General features: G+C 43.6%; 1 protein-coding gene across 6 annotated transcripts in view; it reads left to right on the top strand.

Moving 5' to 3' along the window:
- The window catches only part of LOC127612998 (zinc finger protein Aiolos-like), a 34108-nt gene extending 17391 nt beyond the window's left edge, over positions 1-16717 (top strand). For 2 of the 6 annotated variants that reach the window (XM_052083877.1, XM_052083878.1), the window contains 4 exons: positions 9236-9403; positions 9801-9917; positions 11402-11512; positions 14178-16717. In XM_052083877.1, coding sequence (XP_051939837.1) covers positions 9236-9403; positions 9801-9917; positions 11402-11512; positions 14178-14836 — 1055 coding nt within the window. In that variant the 3' untranslated portion in view covers positions 14837-16717. Of the gene's footprint in view, positions 1-9235; positions 9404-9800; positions 9918-11401; positions 11513-13329; positions 13386-13614; positions 13799-14177 lie in introns of all 6 variants that reach the window. The other 4 variants (XR_007966034.1, XR_007966035.1, XM_052083880.1 and 1 more) reach the window with 4 other exon arrangements.
- Positions 16718-18189: the final 1472 nt, after the last annotated feature.

Genomic DNA, 18189 nt, shown 5'->3' with positions numbered 1-18189 from the left:
ATCTACTCTTCCACTACATCATAGAATACTGTAATTTCGACCATGAACGTGCTTTCAAGTCCTACATTAACAAACTCAGGATCATGGCTGATCTATCCTTTTTGCTAATAAATATTTACAATAAATAAATATGGATTTATTACAATAAACAAATACAGTTTCATGATGCTGGTTGACATATAAATTGCCCCTATTTAAGAATGAATGTTCTCAAAGTGATGTTAAATGAATTGTGAGTTGCCATCATAAAATTTTACATGAGAAGCATTTCAATGTCATAAAAGCAGAAAGAGAAACTGTCGTCTTCTTTGACCCTGAATAAAGTAAAACTTCTCAACCTTTGAGGGTGCCTGACAGGCAAATGTAGAGGAAGCAGGAAAGGGTGTGTTACAGCTGTGGTACCCGTCACCTAGCGGCGTTTTATAGGTCTTGCAAGGGGGTGAAAAATTAGATACAATTAACTTTCCTTTATTTGGTCAAATCAAATTAGCCTTCAAAACAAAATCCACATATAAGTCAAACAAAGACGAAAAGGTCTAGAGTGAAAGCAAAGCTTTAGTGTCGACCCTTGATACATAATATCAAACGATCAGACTATCATGATGTGGTACATGCATACGCACACATGTTGCATATATGTGTACATAGACACACATATACCCACCCATTTATTGTACTGTACATATACTGTACAAATGCACATATCTGCAATTATTACTCGTCATATATATTTTCATAGATGCGTACATATACCGACAGTTGTCCATACATAGACCAATAATGTGTCCATAATTTAGTAATGATTACATAATGACACAACCTTTTTATAACTATTGCTCTCCTTGCCTTCATTCATGCTTTTGAAAACTTGTAATTGTGTTACACAATTTCAATACACAATCAAGATTGACTTCTTCAACTGAGATACCCCTCTGTTTCGTATTTGCTCTGGCTTTTGTTTTTCGAAACATAGATGTTCAGTTCATAGTACCTAATTCTGTGTTGGAAGAGCCTCTGTACAAAATAAGCATGTTATTACAGTATGTGTTTTCAACATAAACTGAGCGGCGTTAAAGTCCGCCAGATCATAATATTTCCAAGTATGTAATTTATGAATAAATTATTGGTAGGCGCACGATAACTTTGTCTCCCATCTTCGTCCAGTGGTTAGCACGTGGACTTCACAGTGCAGAGTTCAATGCCAGCTCCGGCCTCCCTGTGTGGAGTTTGCATGTTCTCCCCGGGCCTGCGTGGGTTTTGTCAGTGTACTCCGGTTTCCTCCCACATGCCAGAAACATGAATGGCAGGCCGATTGAACTCTCTAAATTGTCCCTCGGTGTGAGTGTGATTGTGGGTGTGGATCAGGGGTGCCCAAACTTTTTGGACCGAAGATATACTTTTCGATCAACTAACCTCCCGGGAGCGTGTGCGCACACACACACACGCACACACACGCACACACACACACACACACACACACACCCACACACACGCACATGCACACGCATATGCACGCCATGATGAGAAACAGCCTGAAACTGAGGCATGCAATGCACTTTTGCAGCCTGTTAACGATCGTAGCTCACACGTACCGTTTTAAAGTGCTTCCCTGGGCCCTCCTAAATTCCTATTCTTTGCCCGTGCCCACGGTGAATTCTACACGAAGCAAACTCCGAATGAGAATAATGACGATAAAAGATAGAGCGCAATAGCTCTGATCACAAGCTGCAATTGCAGACTGCTGAGGGCTAACAACTTAAGAATAAGATATCCTTTATTTGTCCCACACTTCCGGGTGACGTAATCACGTGCCACCGTAAATTTAAGATTTACCTGCTTTATTTTATTTTTATTTTATTTTTTTATTTTTTGTGAAAATGATACTGATAGGATGATGAGAGTGCAGCGTACATTAACACAAAAAAATATGACTAACATGTCCAAAGACACACAAATGGTTGTTTTTTTCTCCTCGACACTCCTCGGATCTACTTGGGACCTGTCTTAGCTCTACCGGTAGATCAGGATCAACGTAATGGGCACCCCTGGTGTGGATGGTTGTTTGTCTCTGTGTGCCCTGCAATTGGCTGGCACACAGAGACAAACACAGAGATTGGGTGTCCCCCGCCTACTGCCCGAAGACAGCTGCGACCTCCAGGACCCCCCGCGACCCTAGTGAGGGTAAAGCGGTTCGGAATATGGATGGATGGAGATATATTTGTGTGTGTGTGTGTATATATATATATATATATATATATCATATAAATATGATCCCGATCCTGATCATGAAGGATCCCTCGAAGGGTGCAGCCCCATCCAACTATCGGCCAATAACCTGTCTCTCCACAACATGGAAGCTCATGTCAGGCATCATTGCGGCTGAGATAAGTGGACACATGGATCAATACATGAACGAAGCGCAGAAGGGCATTGGTAGAGATACCAGAGGAGCCAAACATCAGCTCCTGGTTGACAGAACAGTCGCACAAGACTGCAGGTCCCGACGTACCAACTTGTGCACAGCTTGGATTGATTACAAGAAAGCCTATGACTCGATGCCACATACATGGACCACTGAATGCTTGGAGTTGTATAAGGTGAACAGAACCCTAAGAGCCTTCGTTGCGAACTCGATGAGGATGTGGAAAACCACACTTGAAGCCAATGGCAAGCCACTTACCCAAGTGTCCATCAAATGTGGCATATACCAAGGTGATGCACTCTCCCCACTGCTGTTCTGCATAGGACTGAACCCCCTAAGCCAAGTAATCACCAAGACAGGCTATGGATACCGCCTCAGAAATGGAGCTACAATCAGTCACCTCCTCTACATGGATGACATAAAGCTGTATGCTAAGAGCGAAAGGGACATAGACTCCCTGATCCACACAACCAGGATCTACAGCAGCGACATCGGGATGTCATTCGGGCTTGAGAAATGTAGTCGGATGGTGACTAAGAGAGGAAAGGTAGTCCGCACTGAAGGGGTCTCACTCCCTGAAGGAACAATAGTAGACATTGAGGACAGCTACAAGTACCTTGGTATACCACAAGCCAATGGCAACCTCGAACTGGCAACAAGGAAAGCGGCTACGGCCAAATACCTCCAGCGAGTGAGGCAAGTCCTAAGAAGCCAGCTCAATGGCAAGAATAAGACCCGGGCAATAAACAGCTATGCCCTGCCAGTGATCAGATACCCTGCAGGAAAAATAAGGTGGCCAAAGGAAGAGATTCAGACCACGGACGTTAAGACCCGAAAGCTCCTAACCATGCATGGAGGGTTCCATCCCAGATCCAGCACCCTGAGACTGTACGCAAGCCGAAAGGAAGGAGGCCGGGGACTAGTGAGTGTGAGAGCCACTGTCCAGGATGAAACATCCAAGCTCCATGAATACATCAAGGAGAAGGCTCCAACGGATGACGTACTCAGAGAATGTCTCAGACAATGGGGAACAGAAGATGAGGCGCTGGAAGAGGGACCATCATGGGAGGACAAGCCCCTACACGGGATGTACCACCGGACCATAACTGAAGTGGCTGATCTCAAGAAGTCCTATCAGTGGCTAGAGAGGGCTGGCCTGAAGGACAGCACAGAGGCACTCATCCTGGGGGCTCAAGAGCAGGCCCTGATCATTTGAGGCATTTAGGCCCAGATATACCACACCAGACAAGACCCAAGGTGCAGGTTGTGCAAAGAGGCACCTGAGACGATCCAACACATAACTGCAGGGTGTAAGATGCTGGCAGGGAAAGCCTACATCATCCATGTCCAAAGTCCGGCCCGCGGGCCAAATCCGGGCCGCGGTCGAATTTCGTCCGGCCCTCGGCCCCTGTCATAAAATCAGTGCCGTCTGGCCCGCAGGTTGGGCGCAATGGAACACATGTTGCATTGACTGAGGTCTCGTAGACTGGTGAGTGATGTTTCATAGAGTACTGCTTCCCTCTAGTGGCTAAATGAGTAATAGCATTCACTAAATGAGTAATAGCATTTAGACACTAGAGGTCATCACTCACGAGTTAACAAGACATCACTCCGTGTTTATATTGACTGATAGGTCATATTTCAAATGATCCTTGCAGTTGTGGATGTGTGTATTGCTTGTTCATTTCCCTGTTGTTCGAGTCAAAGGTTTTGTGACTATTGAAAAGTCATGGTGATACATTTTATGTTTCAAATCGATCAATTTGCAGGAGACATCTGTTTAAGAAAAAGGAGACTTCTGTTTAAGAAAAAGTCAAGTGAATAAGCAGTTGCATGTGATATACCTGTTTCAAATGAACCAAAAGAAATTCTTAAGATTGTTGAAATTAAAATAAAAATGGAAATGTGAAACAGACTGGCTTACTAAAATTTGTTGAACAATATTGTTGTTCAATGTAAAGAATGTCAGCCAAGGTCGGCCCCCCGACATTTTACCACATAAAATCTGGCCCCCTTGGCAAAAAGTTTGGACACCCCTGGCCTACATGGAACGCCATAACCAGGTGGCTGGCATAGTCTACCGAAACATCTGTGCGGAGTATGGACTGGAAACCCCAAGGTGAAAATGGGAAACACCTCCGAAGGTGGTGGAGAATGACAGAGCGAAGATCCTGTGGGACTACCAGATCCAGACTGACAAGATGGTAATGGCGAACCAACCAGATATCGTGATCATAGATAAAGGGCAGAGGAAAGCCACTGTAGTGGATGTAGCGGTCCCAAGTGATGGAAACATCAGGAAGAAGGAACATGAGAAACTCGAGAAATACCAAGGGCTCAGAGAGGAGCTGGAGAGAGCCTGGAAGGTAAAGGTGACAGTCGTGCCTGTGGTGGTCGGAGCACTCGTGGCAGTGACCCCCAAACTAGATGAGTGGTTGCAACAGATCCCGGGAACAACATCGGACATCTCAGTCGAGAAATGTGCAGTGCTGGGAGTATATATATATATATATATATACTCCCAGCACTGCACATTTGACAGCTCTAATATATATATATATATATATATTAGAGCTGTCAAACGATTAAAATATTTAATCTAATTAAAAATGCAACTGTCATAATTAACTCAAATGGACTAAAAAATTAATCGTGATTACTCACACATTTTTATCGTTTCTGAATTTCCTTTGACATTTTTTGTCCTATTTTCCCCCATTTTAATGCTCTCATCAACTTGGAATCATGAATCAGTTTTCTATGTGCCAAATGCAAATATTTACTGAAATAACAATTTCAATTTTCAATTTTACATGAACATTTTTCACTTGGAGCAGTCTTTCACACATAATCACTCACACAATATTACTGTCCATCAACAACAGTGAAAAAAAATATTTTGTCACAACAGCTGCTTTAACAGCTTTTTTAATGAAATCAAAACAGAGCAATATAACATTATAAAGTGCACATCTAAGGTAAACTAGTACTCAGCCTATAGTGCATTTAAACCATGGTTGCATACTTCGTTTTTCTCAAGTTTGCTTTAAGATATCCTTTATTCGTCCCACACTGGGGAAATTTACTTTGAACACAGCAGTCTGTTTCTGTATGTTTGTTGGAGAATAACGAGACCCCGGACACAAGTGTTCGTTATGTGCCGCAGTATTCAAAACTGCCGGCCGTACAAACAAGCGCAAGCACTTCCCCCGTGCTGCTAGGGCAAACCATTCTGAAAGAGGGGGGTTTCACTCCCCTAACAAAGTCAGGCTATGTTGATTATGTTGGTACTTCTTGCGCGGAAGTCTCTACGGTTTTTGTGTCTACCTCATTTCGGATGACTACACTCCGATGACAACACTGGAGATGTTTTATTTTCGCTAGGTCGCTACCACTGCACCGTTGAACTTTCGTTGTCATGTCACCGCTGTGCCGCTATATTCGAAACTGCCGGCTTTACAAACAAGCATACACGCTTCCCACGTGCTGCAGGGTCAAATCATTCTGAAGGGGGGGGGGGTTCACTCCCCCTAACACAGTCAGGCTATGTTGATTGTGTTGGTCCTTCTTGCGCGGAAGTCTCTCTACGGTTTTGTGTAGACCTCATTTCGAATGACTACACTTGGTTCGATGACAACACTGGAGACATTTTACTTTCGCTAGGTCGCTTCCACTGTAGCGCACTGTCACTGTGAGACAAACACAGAGAAGCTCCACCCGCTCTATTTATATGGACACAGAACACTATAACCTTCCACACAAAATAGTTCCAAACAAGTAACAATCGCGTCAGTGGCATACATCATATACCTGTATGATACAGAGAGAGAGAGAAGAACAGATAACTTTGGTCTTGTCAGTGGAGCAATATGGCAACTTTTTAAAAGTAAACTTTCCATTCATAAACTCTTTAAGTATCCGTTTTCGGTGTCTCGCTGCCGTGGCTGGCAAAACGGACATACAATACAATACAATACAATACATGCTGATTTCTATAGCGCTTTCACAACAGCGGCAGCTGTAACAAAGCGCTTTACAAAACAGTTAACATAAAGTAAAATAATACGTGGACTTCTGCAGCACGCTTGTTGTTTTGTTTCTGGTGTATTTATAGAGCAACGTAACATCCGCGTGTGACGTGTGCCGCGTTAATGTTGCGAGAAAAATTTTAATCCCGTTAAAATTCATTTAAATTAATGCCAATAAAAACGCGCTAAACTGACAGGTCTAATATATATATTATTATATATATTATCTAATATATATACTTTCAAAGATGGTGGGCTATTGATAGGGTTTTTTTGCAAGTCATAACTTTTTGCACTCAACCACTTGTCCATACTACCTCCTCCACTGTCCCATGACCCCACTGTTCTCACCAACTACTACAACAGCAGTCTCTCCTTCTGTCTTAACCAACTCGCCCCATCAAAACCAAATCTGTCTCCTTCGCTCGCTCAGCCCCCTGGTACACCCCAGAACTCCGCAAACTTAAAACCCGAAAACGCCAGCTCGAAAGACTCTATAAAAAATCTGGTTTAACTGTTCATCTCCTCGCCTACACTGATCACCTTCAGTTATACAAGACCGCACTCAACTCCAGCCGTTCCACCTACTACTCCAACCTTATCCACACCGACTCCAACAACCAAAAGGCTATCTTCTCCAACATCAACAAACTCCTCAAACCCAGCGACAATATTTCAACCTCTTTCACCATTGTCAAATGCAATTCATTCCTATCCCACTTTCAATCCAAAATCGACATCCTCTACAATTCACTCACCACCTCACCTGTCCCCCCTCCCTTCCTACCAGCATCCATCACTCCAACTACTTCACCTCTCTCTGAATTCACACCTATCTCCATAGCCGAACTCACCAATGTCATTTCAACAATGAATTCCTCCACCTGCACACTGGATCCCATCCCATCTTCCTTCGTCAAGCACTGCTTTCCCACCATCTCCCACCTCGTCATGAACATTGTCAACTCCTCCCTCAACTTTGCCTATGTCCCCTCCTCACTCAAACTGGCTGCCGTAACCCCCATCATCAAAAAACCCGGACTCAACCCTGACATCATGAGCAACTTTTGACCCATCTCCAACCTCCCCTTTCTGTCCAAAGTCATAGAACGTGCCGTCACAACTCAAATTAAAACCTACCTAAACAACAACCAACTTTTTGAACAATTTCAATCTGGATTCCGCACACAACACAGCACTGAAACAGCCCTCCTTAAAATCACCAATGACCTCCTCCTCGCCTCTGACTCCGGCCTACTCTCCATCCTCATCCTTCTTGACCTTACAGCTGCCTTTGACACCATCAACCATTCCATCCTACTCTCTCGCCTACAATCCCTAAACATCACCGATAAAGTCCTTACCTGGCTACACTCATATCTCACAGACAAGAAACAATTCATACACATAAACAACTGCTCTTCCTACACTGCCCCACTGTCCCAAGGTGTCCCCCAGGGTTCTGTGCTTGGTCCTCTTCTCTTCATTCTCTATCTTTTACCCCTCGGCCAAATCATATGTCATCAAGGTCTCCAGTTCCACTGCTACGCTGATGATGTCCAATTGTACATATCCACCAAATCATTTATCCCAACAACCCACTCCATCCTGTCTAACTGTCTTTCAGATGTCAAATCCTGGTTGTAAGCAAACTTTCTCACTCTTAACTGTACTAAATCATAACTGCTTATAATCGGTCCTCTGTCCCTCACCCAAACAACCACCAACTTTACCCTCACTATAGATAACTTCACCCTGTCCCCCTCCTCTCACTGTCGCAACCTCCGTGTCCTTTTTGATAATAACCTCTCTTTCGATCAACACATCACCCAAACCACCAAAACTGCTTTCTTCCACCTCAAAAACATTTCTCGTCTCCGCCCATCACTTTCTTTCAACGCTGCTCAAACCCTCATCCACGCCTTCATCACCTCCCACCTTGACTACTGCAATAGCATTCTCTATGGTACAACCACCAAACTCCTCAATAAACTACAGTACATCCAGAATGCCACCGCCCGCCTACTCACCCACACCTGCACTCGTGATCACATCACCCCCACACCCACTCCACTGACTCCCCGTTCCCCAGCGTATTCAATTTAAACTGCTCCTACTCACCTATAAAGCCCATTCACAATCAGGCCCCCTCCTATCTTTCCGACCTTCTTTACCAATACACTCCTTCCCGCAATCTCCGCTCCTCAAACACAAACCTCCTCACCATCCCCGTGACCAAGCTCAAAACCTGGGGGGACCGAGCCTTCTCTGTCGCCACCCCCACCCTCTGGAACGCTCCAACACAACACATCCGTAACTGTACTGACCTCCAATCCTTCAAATCATCCCTAAAAACTCACCTGTTTCGCTATGCTTTTAATACCTTTTAATCTCTTTTACCCATTTTTCTTTTGTTCATCTAATTGTGCTTTTGTAAATTATGTATGCTTGTTTTAAATTTTAAATTTTTAAATTTTTATCCTGTGTTTTAGGCTCTTGTAAAGTGTCTTTGAGTGTGATGAAAAGTGCTTTCAAATAAAATGTATTATTATTATTATTATAAACAGTCATAAAAGGAAGACGTGAAGTGTTGCCATCTGGCCAGAAGAAGTTTGGTTAATGAAAAACATCAGAAGGCTTCACTTAAGTATGTTCCAAACAAATCACCTGTGTGTGGTATTCAACAGAGGTCCACAGTCGTTTAAATGTATGCAGTTAAAATTAAAAAAAAGAAATATACACACAAAAATTCCGGAAAATATTTAATGGCTTTCATCCCTCCCAGGTGAGAGACCATTCCACTGTGCTCAGTGTGGAGCTTCCTTTACTCAGAAAGGAAATCTGCTTCGCCACATCAAACTCCACTCTGGGGAGAAGCCTTTCAAATGTCCCATGTGCAGCTATGCTTGCCGCCGACGTGACGCCCTGAGCGGGCACCTGCGCACCCATTCTGGTACCAGCCAGCCACATACACACTCAGTTGAGAGACTGCTGTGCACTGACACTGTATGCACCTGTGTCTTGCCTTGTGTTAAAACTGCACGCATGATTTGTGCTGCGGATGCACAGCTTTTCCAGTAAAAACCCGCTTTGCATAATTACACACATCACACATGACTGTAAGTCATTCACCTCTGAAAACTATCACTTCCACTTCATGTGCTTCACCTTCTGGTATGTTGCGCATCATCAGCTTTCAGGAAATGTTTGGTTTCTGCAAATATACTCGCCATTGTTTAGTCATCCATTTTCTATACCGTTTGTATCCTGTTCCGGTTTGGGTTTGAGTGCTGTTTATGTTGGGAGGAAAAAAAAACCCTTATCCCTGAGTTTAAATGTCCTGCCCACAGTAGAGAAGCCCTTCAAGTGCAACCTCTGCAGTCGCAGTTACAAGCAGCGCAGCTCCCTCGAAGAGCACAGAGAGAGGTGCCATGTGTACGTTCACTCTAAAGCACCTGCTGAGAAAGGTGAGAAGCTATTGTGCATTTATAGTCCATCTCAATAGATATCCTCCTCCATCCAAAGGTACTTCACGTCACTGTAGACCAGAGGTCCCCAACCCCTGGGCCGCGGACCGGTACCTGTCCATGGGTCATTCGGTACCGGGCCGCACAGAGACAGTGCACATAACATACATTACTTCCGTTTTATTCATTTCGGAATCTGAAAGATTTTTTTATTTTTGAAAATTTACCGGATCGTCTCTTACATCCGTGTACAATATGTTACTCTTGACGCAGGTGAAGGCGTGCTTCTCAGTCACGTGATCGGTTACCTCAAAAATGAAACCCAGTAGCTAGCAAAATGAGTAAAAAACAAAGGTCTTTGGAAAGTTTCTTTGGGAAGGGGGAAAGGCCCAGCCAGGAGACAAAGGAGGAGCCTAAGACTTTCAAGAAAAAAAGGGTACATTTAATAGACAGTGACAGGAGTCCTACTTAAAATACAGATTGATCACAACGGGAGATTCCCACGCACCAAGCCCAATCTGCAGACAATGCGGCGATGGTGAGTCATATTTTTCATGCACGTTGTATTTGCGGTCTATCTTATTTTGAAAGCACGAGTAAACATTACCATAGCGACCAGAGTGTGTTGCGGCCACATAGGACGTTCTTTGTGTTGTGATTCGTGTTTATTATTATGTTTCGGAAAATACCAGACTTTTTATGCCGGTCATATCATATTATTTTGTTTTTATTGATCAGGCCTTTAAAGGCCGGTCCCTGAAAATATTGTCTGACATTAAACTGGTGCATGAGACAAAAAAGGTTGGGGACCCGTGCTGTAGACAACACACTCGCAGTGCCGCCAGCTGAGTCAAACAATAACTACACCTAGCATAAAGCTCTTATTGATTATGCTGTATATCTTGTTTTTACAGGCTGGTAAATGATTTCATTTTATAGCTGATAACCCTTCATTACAGCAAAATAGGTTATGTATTCTGTGGTGTGGTGACCTGCTGCTTAAGAGACCACTTCCCCTCCCTGCAGTCGCACAGGGGAGCTAGTTATGTAGGGCAAATGTTTCATGCAGCTCCCGCAAACCAACAAAATGCCTTTGCATTCTAATAGGAGCACACAGCACCATGCAGACAGTTTTGTGCCTACTGTGGTCACCAAATGTCGTACGTTTACGCCTGATAGTGTATTAGTGGTGAGGAAGTACATCCTCATCCTGCGTTGGTAAAGCTTGCATGCACCATGAAGTAAGGTCAAAATAACTTTTGATCTTACATCAATATCTTGTACTTCCTTTGCCTCAAGCTGCTGAGGTGTGATTCGCTCGATTTTTACATCCAAGGTAGGCAGGAAAGTGGATATTTGTACACAACGTTTCATTATTTTATTTCATTTTTATTTACAACTTTATATACAACTGTATTCATTTCCTGCTTTTAGTTCTTACTCTATTCTATCACTAAGCTTCTTGCTCTGATTCTGTGAGGCAGACGCGAGTCACCCATCAAGGATTCAGATGGGCACCGAGCGTGCTCTGCTACTTGACAGGCTCGCCACAAATGTAGCCAAACGCAAGAGTTCCATGCCGCAGAAGTTTACAGGTAAGTACCCTCTTCACAACTAACAAACAATACAATTTTTGCAGTGAGATGCTTTCCACACCGACTGACTTTAAAAAAATGGATATGACACATTTCCATTTAATGTCAGTTCATAGTAGCTAATTCTGTGTTGGAAGAGCCTCTGAACAAAATAAGCATGTTATTACAGTATTTGTTTTCAACATAAACTGAGCAGCGTTAAAGTCCGCCAGATCATAATATTTTCAAGTATGTGATTTATGAATAAATTATTGGTAGGCGCACGATAACTTTGTCTCCCATCTTCATCCAGTGGTTAGCACGTGGACTTCACAGTGCAGAGGTACCGGGTTCAATGCCAGCTCCGGCTTCCCTGTGTGGAGTTTGCATGTTCTCCCCGGGCCTGCGTGGGTTTTCTCAGTGTACTCTGGTTTCCTCCCACATTCCGGAAACATGCTTGGCAGGCCAATTGAACTCTCTAAATTTTCCCTCGGTGTGAGTGTGAGTGTGGGTGTGGATCAGGGGTGCCCAAACGTTTTGGACCGAAGATCTACTTTTCGATCAACTAACCTCCCGGGATCCCGGCACGCACACACACACAAACACACACACACACACACACACACACACACGCACACACGCACGCACGCACGCACGCACGCACACACACACACACACGTATGCACGCCATGATGAGAAACAGCCTGAAACTGAGGCATGCGATGGACTTTTGCAGCCTGTTAACGATCGTAGCTCACACGTACCGTTTTAAAGTGCTTCCCTGGGCCCTCCTAAATTCCTATTCTTTGCCCGTGCCCACGGTGAATTCTACACGAAGCAAACTCCGAATGAGAATAATGACGATAAAAGATAGAGCGCAACAGCTCTGATCGCAAGCTGCAATTACAGACTACTGAGCGCTAACAACTTAAGAATAATATATCCTTTATTTGTCCCACACTTCCGGTGACATAATCACGTGCCACCGTAAATTCAAGATTTACCTGCTTTATTTTATTTTTAATTTCTTTTTTTTCTTTTTTGTGAAAATGAGACTGATAGGATGATTAGAGTGCAGCGTACATTAACACAAAAAAAAATATTACTAACATGTACAAAGACACACAAATGGTTGTTTGTTTGCTTTTTCTCCTCGACACTCCTCGGATCTACTTGGGACCAGTCTTAGCTCTACCGGTAGATCAGGATCGACGTAATGGGCACCCCTGGTGTGGATGGTTGTTTGTCTCTGTGTGCCCTGCAATTGGCTGGCAACCGATTCAGGGTGTGCCCCGCCTACTGCCCGAAGACAGCTGCGACCTCCAGCACCCCCCGCGACCCTAGTGAGGATAATCACAACTAACAAACAATACAATTTTTGTAGTGAGATGCTTTCCACACCGACTGACGTTTAAAGAATGGATATGGCACATTTCCATTTAATGTCTACCTGCCAACCGGTTTCTTTAAATTAGTTTCAACACTTAACGCTACGCTATGAGGTTCTCTTTTTAAAATCTACTGTCATGTGATATTTGTGCTTTTATGTGTGCCTTTACGCTACACTCTTGGACATGGGTAATGAGCTACATCGAGTGGTCCAATCGTTAAATCAATCAAAAGTTGGACTGGACCACATTAATGAAATTCAATTTTAATTATGTTTCATTATTTATTTTATTATTGTATGATTTCCCCTTTCAGTTCCTAACAGCCACGTGCTTTGGCCATAAAATGTCGTTTTTAGTGAGCTGTTACAGCATTTAATTTTTTATTATTTTTTTGTCTGAGCTACTTGTTTGTTTGCCTGTCTGTTGCCGGCCTCCGTGTCTTGCCAGAAGCCCCACAGAGTTGTCTCAGCTTCCCTCAATTCTCAGCACCGACTGTGTCATAGGTGGGTACCGGTAACCATCTACAGATGAGTGTAAATCAGTGCAAAGGGAAAAAGTTAATGAATGTGTTGACTTACTAGCTTGGTATATTTCGATTTCATGGACCACATGAGTTATTCATGAAAATAAAATGATCACAGTTTCAGTAAATGGCTGACCTGGAAAGCTTGCATGTTTATACTCACACAACCCTTTTGGGTTGCTTGCTCTCCTTTGTTGCACGAAACACAGGATTGCACAATCGAGTTTAAAGCTGCCTGCATGCATGGGAGTTTTGGCCACAACACCTCCAAATGTCTTCATCGGGTTGACAAATGAAGTGCGATCTTTCAATATGACAACCACAGGGGGAAAAGCAAAGTAATGACTTCAACCGCAGGGAGAGAAAAAGGCGGGAGGCAAGAAACGTGAGCAGGTGCCTCTCTGTCTGTAGCACAGCTGCAATTGAGGCCCTTGTCTGAGTTGTCTGTTTCCTATCAGCTCTATATCCTCTCTCTGCCTCCAAGCACAACTGCTTCCTCTGGATTCTTAAATATTTTGACCTGCGAACCTTGTGTGCCCTCTTTTCTGTGTGAGGTCCTCTTTTGTTGAGCTGACGCTGGGTATCTTTCCGATCTGCTCAAACCTCATGTGGACCCTTGAGGATTTCCTATTTATTTATTTATTTTTCAGCCATGTCTGCTTGCAGTTCTGCTCTCAGCATGTACTTCTTTGGTCCAAGTATGGCATGATGTGAAACAAATGCCTCCCCCTCCCTGACTTGAACATGCTTTGTTTTTGTTGTGCTGATCTAGGTGATAATGGTGTCTGTCTGGACCTGAGCTTGAACAGGAACACAGTTCACCAACAGGACCCTCCTTTAGGCTCCCCGGGGCCTGGGGTGCACTGCCAGCAGCCATTAATACGTTCAGGCCATGACAGTGACCCGGCTCACTCCCAAAGGCCATACCCTGTTCTGTTAAACCGCAATAACATCAGTCCTGTTGGCCTCACCAACGGCCACAAGACAATCATGCCCCTGCCAGGTCTACCTCACCCCCCCCAGCAACCTCCTGTCATGGATGCGTTCAACCCTGATGGCTTCCAGGGATCTCCCATCATGTATAGCTTAGGCCACTTGCTGGGTGGTCTGAACCATCAGAACGGGATCCCACACTCTCAGCCCGTTCCCTTGTCACCCTTGGAAGCTTTGCAGGTGGTGCGGTCTGACGGAGAAGCTGGGGGGATGCCTGGGGCCTTGTACTCCTGCAGCCACTGCAAGGTGATATTTCTTGACTACGTTATGTTTACTATCCACATGGGCTGCCACGGCTTCCGCAACCCGCTTGAGTGCAATGTGTGTGGCCATTGCAGTCGAGACCGTTACGAGTTCTCGTCACACATAGTCCGCGGGGAGCACCGATTGGAAATGAAATACCTACCATCCCATTCGGGGCCCACATTACACACATAATTGGGTGACAAATGACGATGCAGATTTACTTTTCAATGTAGCTAGTGGAACTCTATGTTCATTTCTAGTTCCAACAGTTCACAACTATGTGGTGTGTTTTGAGTGTATATCATAAAGTAGGAGGTAGATTTCAGAAATGTATTAGTGTTAGGTTGGTGTTATACATTGTGCTGTATACCAGGCTATTGCTACTGTTCATTTTGAACATTCAAATGTTATCCAAAACAGCTAAATATATTCTGCTGATGTTTTTTTCTTTGCTAAGAGATTAGAATAAAAATCATTTTTGTCACATGAATGCCTCCTCCTTGTTGTATTCATCAGCCAACATTTGCCATGTACAAACTAAAGGAAAAAATATTGAAGGGCATGTCTCATTTTTGTATGCTGTGGTTAGAGAGACAAGCAGTTCACCTCAGATGATGTGTTTTGTTCACTCCTGAAACACATTCGCTGTGTAATATCAGTAGATTTCATTAACTTTGACATTAGTGAATGTGATTTTACTTATGAGTTTACTCTTTTTTCAGAATTTGTGTTTTCTTATGTTTAATGGAAGTAGTCCTACTTTCACGGCATCACTTTGAGGCATGTTGAGAGATGATTACTGGTATGTTGGTGATTTTGATGTTGCTAAATGTTATGTAAGTACTGACAGTTTCACCTCAATGCCTTAAAGAAGAGGGTGTTGGCTTCATCCAGCTGCCACCGCACTATCTATCCATCAGTGGCAGTTCCCTTTTCTCACTTTTGGTTTGAAGAGAAGTAACACTTGTGAGGGAAACCACAGTTTCATGTCCAAATGTGAGATTAGATATTATCTCATAAATTTTAACTCAATGCTTATCTTTTTCCGGTCATAACGGGTTGGTGACACAAGTTTTTACTTGAAAAATAAAGTAAATGATGAAATTAAAATGCATTTTATATATATGGAGAGAGAGGGGGGGGGGGGGGGAGATTATTTATAAGTTATGAACCGTCACCTGAACGTGATGGAGGGGGTTTGTGTGTCCCAATGATCCTAGGAGCTAAGTTATCTGTGTCACGTTTGCAAGGTGGTGGTGGACCCCAAAAAGCAGGCAGCAGGGAGGAGCAGGGTGAACTTGACAATTTGTATTTATAAAACACAGAACACTAAATCCTAAACAAACAAAGTCCAAAGTATCAGACAAAAACCATAAGTGAAGCTCAAAACTGGTGATGGGACGAGCGACACTTGTGCGTCAGCACAGTGCCGAGAGCTCAAGAGTGAAACCCCGTATTGGTGCATGTATTGCTTTAAGAAAGAATCACGTGACCAATACAGGAACTAAATCGTTTCAATGTGCTGCGCCAAAGTGTGTTTACAAGGACACAAACTGTATCAACATGTCGTGGGTTTGTTGGCTGGGATTTTACGAAATTATGGATCGTTCTCAGAAGTTTTCCCCAGTGTGGAATAATTTTGATCTTGGTAAATATATTTCCCCTTTGAGCATTGTTTACTGTTATATACTTTCTTTTTTTTACGGTGGCGCATTGCACCCACTTTATCAGTTTATCAAGTGAATGACCTGTTATACATATGATAGTCAGTTAAAGAGCCTTGCACTTGCTTTATTCATCTTATCTTATAATTGCGAGATCCTCCATAATTGAAGTCCAACGCTGCCAGTCTGAAGCAAACACACCCAGAAACCAAGACCCTTTACAATATTGTAAATGGAACCAGCAAACATATCCAGATCAACTTTCATTTAAAACTCTCTGCTCACTATCGTAATTTGAAATATGAGAAAGAGTATTTTCTGAGGCTGGAGAGCTGGTGTAAGAGGAGAAATCGCCTAGGAGCAAAGACACTCCAAAAACTTTTGTTACTCAATAAAAATTCATGAACTAGTCTTTTATTTCACACGATTCAACAAAAATGTTCGACACAAGTTAAAAATCTGAATTGCAACTCAAATTTGCTATATTTTACATACAAACTCAGTTTAGCATTTACACGAACAAGGAATTTCTTTACCTGCAATGATTTTATAACTACTGCAGGGGTCACTATTGGGTCACCAACACAGTGTCAATACAGTGCTGACGCAGTTTGTGAAGTGGGTCAATACACTCTTTCAGGTATCATCGTCCCATCACTACTCAAAACTATCAATAACAGAAACATGACCAAAAACGTGACCTAAACATGACAAACAAACATGACAGCAGCAAAGAGCAACAATGACCCAACCATGAGTAGTCGGCTGGGAGTCCTTTTAAAGCCACTAATTACCTAACGACCAACAGGTGTGCAGCTGCATGGAAAAGCCCCACAGCTCCAGCTGTTGGTCACAAACCGAAACATGACACTCTGGGGCTTTTATGCCCCTGGCAAGGTCGGCCCTGCGAACAGGTCCAAAGTGAGGGACATGACAAAGCATGGCTCAAATACCTCTAATGATGAGTAAAATTATTGATCCATATTTTCCCTTCCCTGGCCACGGGTCACCGAGGTCCCCTTGTGGAGCCAGGTCTGGAGGTGTGCCTCATTGCCAAGCGTCTGGTGGCCAGACCTGCACCCATGGGGAACAGCCTGAAAAGCCAACAAAGGGCCCTCCTCCCATGGGCTCAACACCTGTGGGAGCCCAAAGGGGCCAGGTGTCCTGTGAGTGGCGCAACGGCAAATGGCAGGGACCTTGGTGGGCCGATTCCCCGGCGACAGAAGCTACCTCGAGGGACATGGAATGTCACCTCTCTGGCACGGGAGGAGCACGAGCTCTGTAAGAGGTAGAGAGGTTCCGACGAGATACAGTATATTCTGGCTCACCTCCATGCACAATTTTGGCTCTGGTACCAGTCCTCTCAAGAGGGGTTAGATACTGTTATGGCGTTATTAAAACGTGGATTAGACAAATCAATACCTACTGAAGGCCCAGGTCCAAAACTCACCCACCACTGGCCTGGATGGACGGATGGATATTCCAGTCATATATTTCCCATTTTTTACAGAATGCTTTGAATTGGAAATTTCTCCATTGTGAGACTAATAAAGGCTTTCTTTCTTTTCTTATCTTAAAGTACAGACCCCAGTTAAGACAAAAAATAATTTGGATTAGCACTCACTTTTGAACAATAATCACATAATTGCTAGGTATTCACCATCTACATTTTTATGTCTGAATTAATTTTTATGATCAACATTAGTAATCACTGAAAATCAAAGATGACGGCGATGAGAGTCCCTATCTGGAAATGACTACAAAACGAAACTAATTTGGGATGGGATGGGAACCTTTTTCATCGACATCAACATGATTATTAGCTGGTTGTTCTTTGGAGATCCTGCGGATGGCGCCCTTGAAGCGTGATTCAGAAAGTAC

This window comes from Hippocampus zosterae, chromosome 13, assembly GCF_025434085.1.
Source record: "Hippocampus zosterae strain Florida chromosome 13, ASM2543408v3, whole genome shotgun sequence".
Classification (NCBI taxonomy): domain Eukaryota; kingdom Metazoa; phylum Chordata; class Actinopteri; order Syngnathiformes; family Syngnathidae; genus Hippocampus; species Hippocampus zosterae.
The sequence above is the reverse complement of the archived record's forward strand: the minus strand, read 5'-3'. Positions and strand labels throughout refer to the sequence as shown.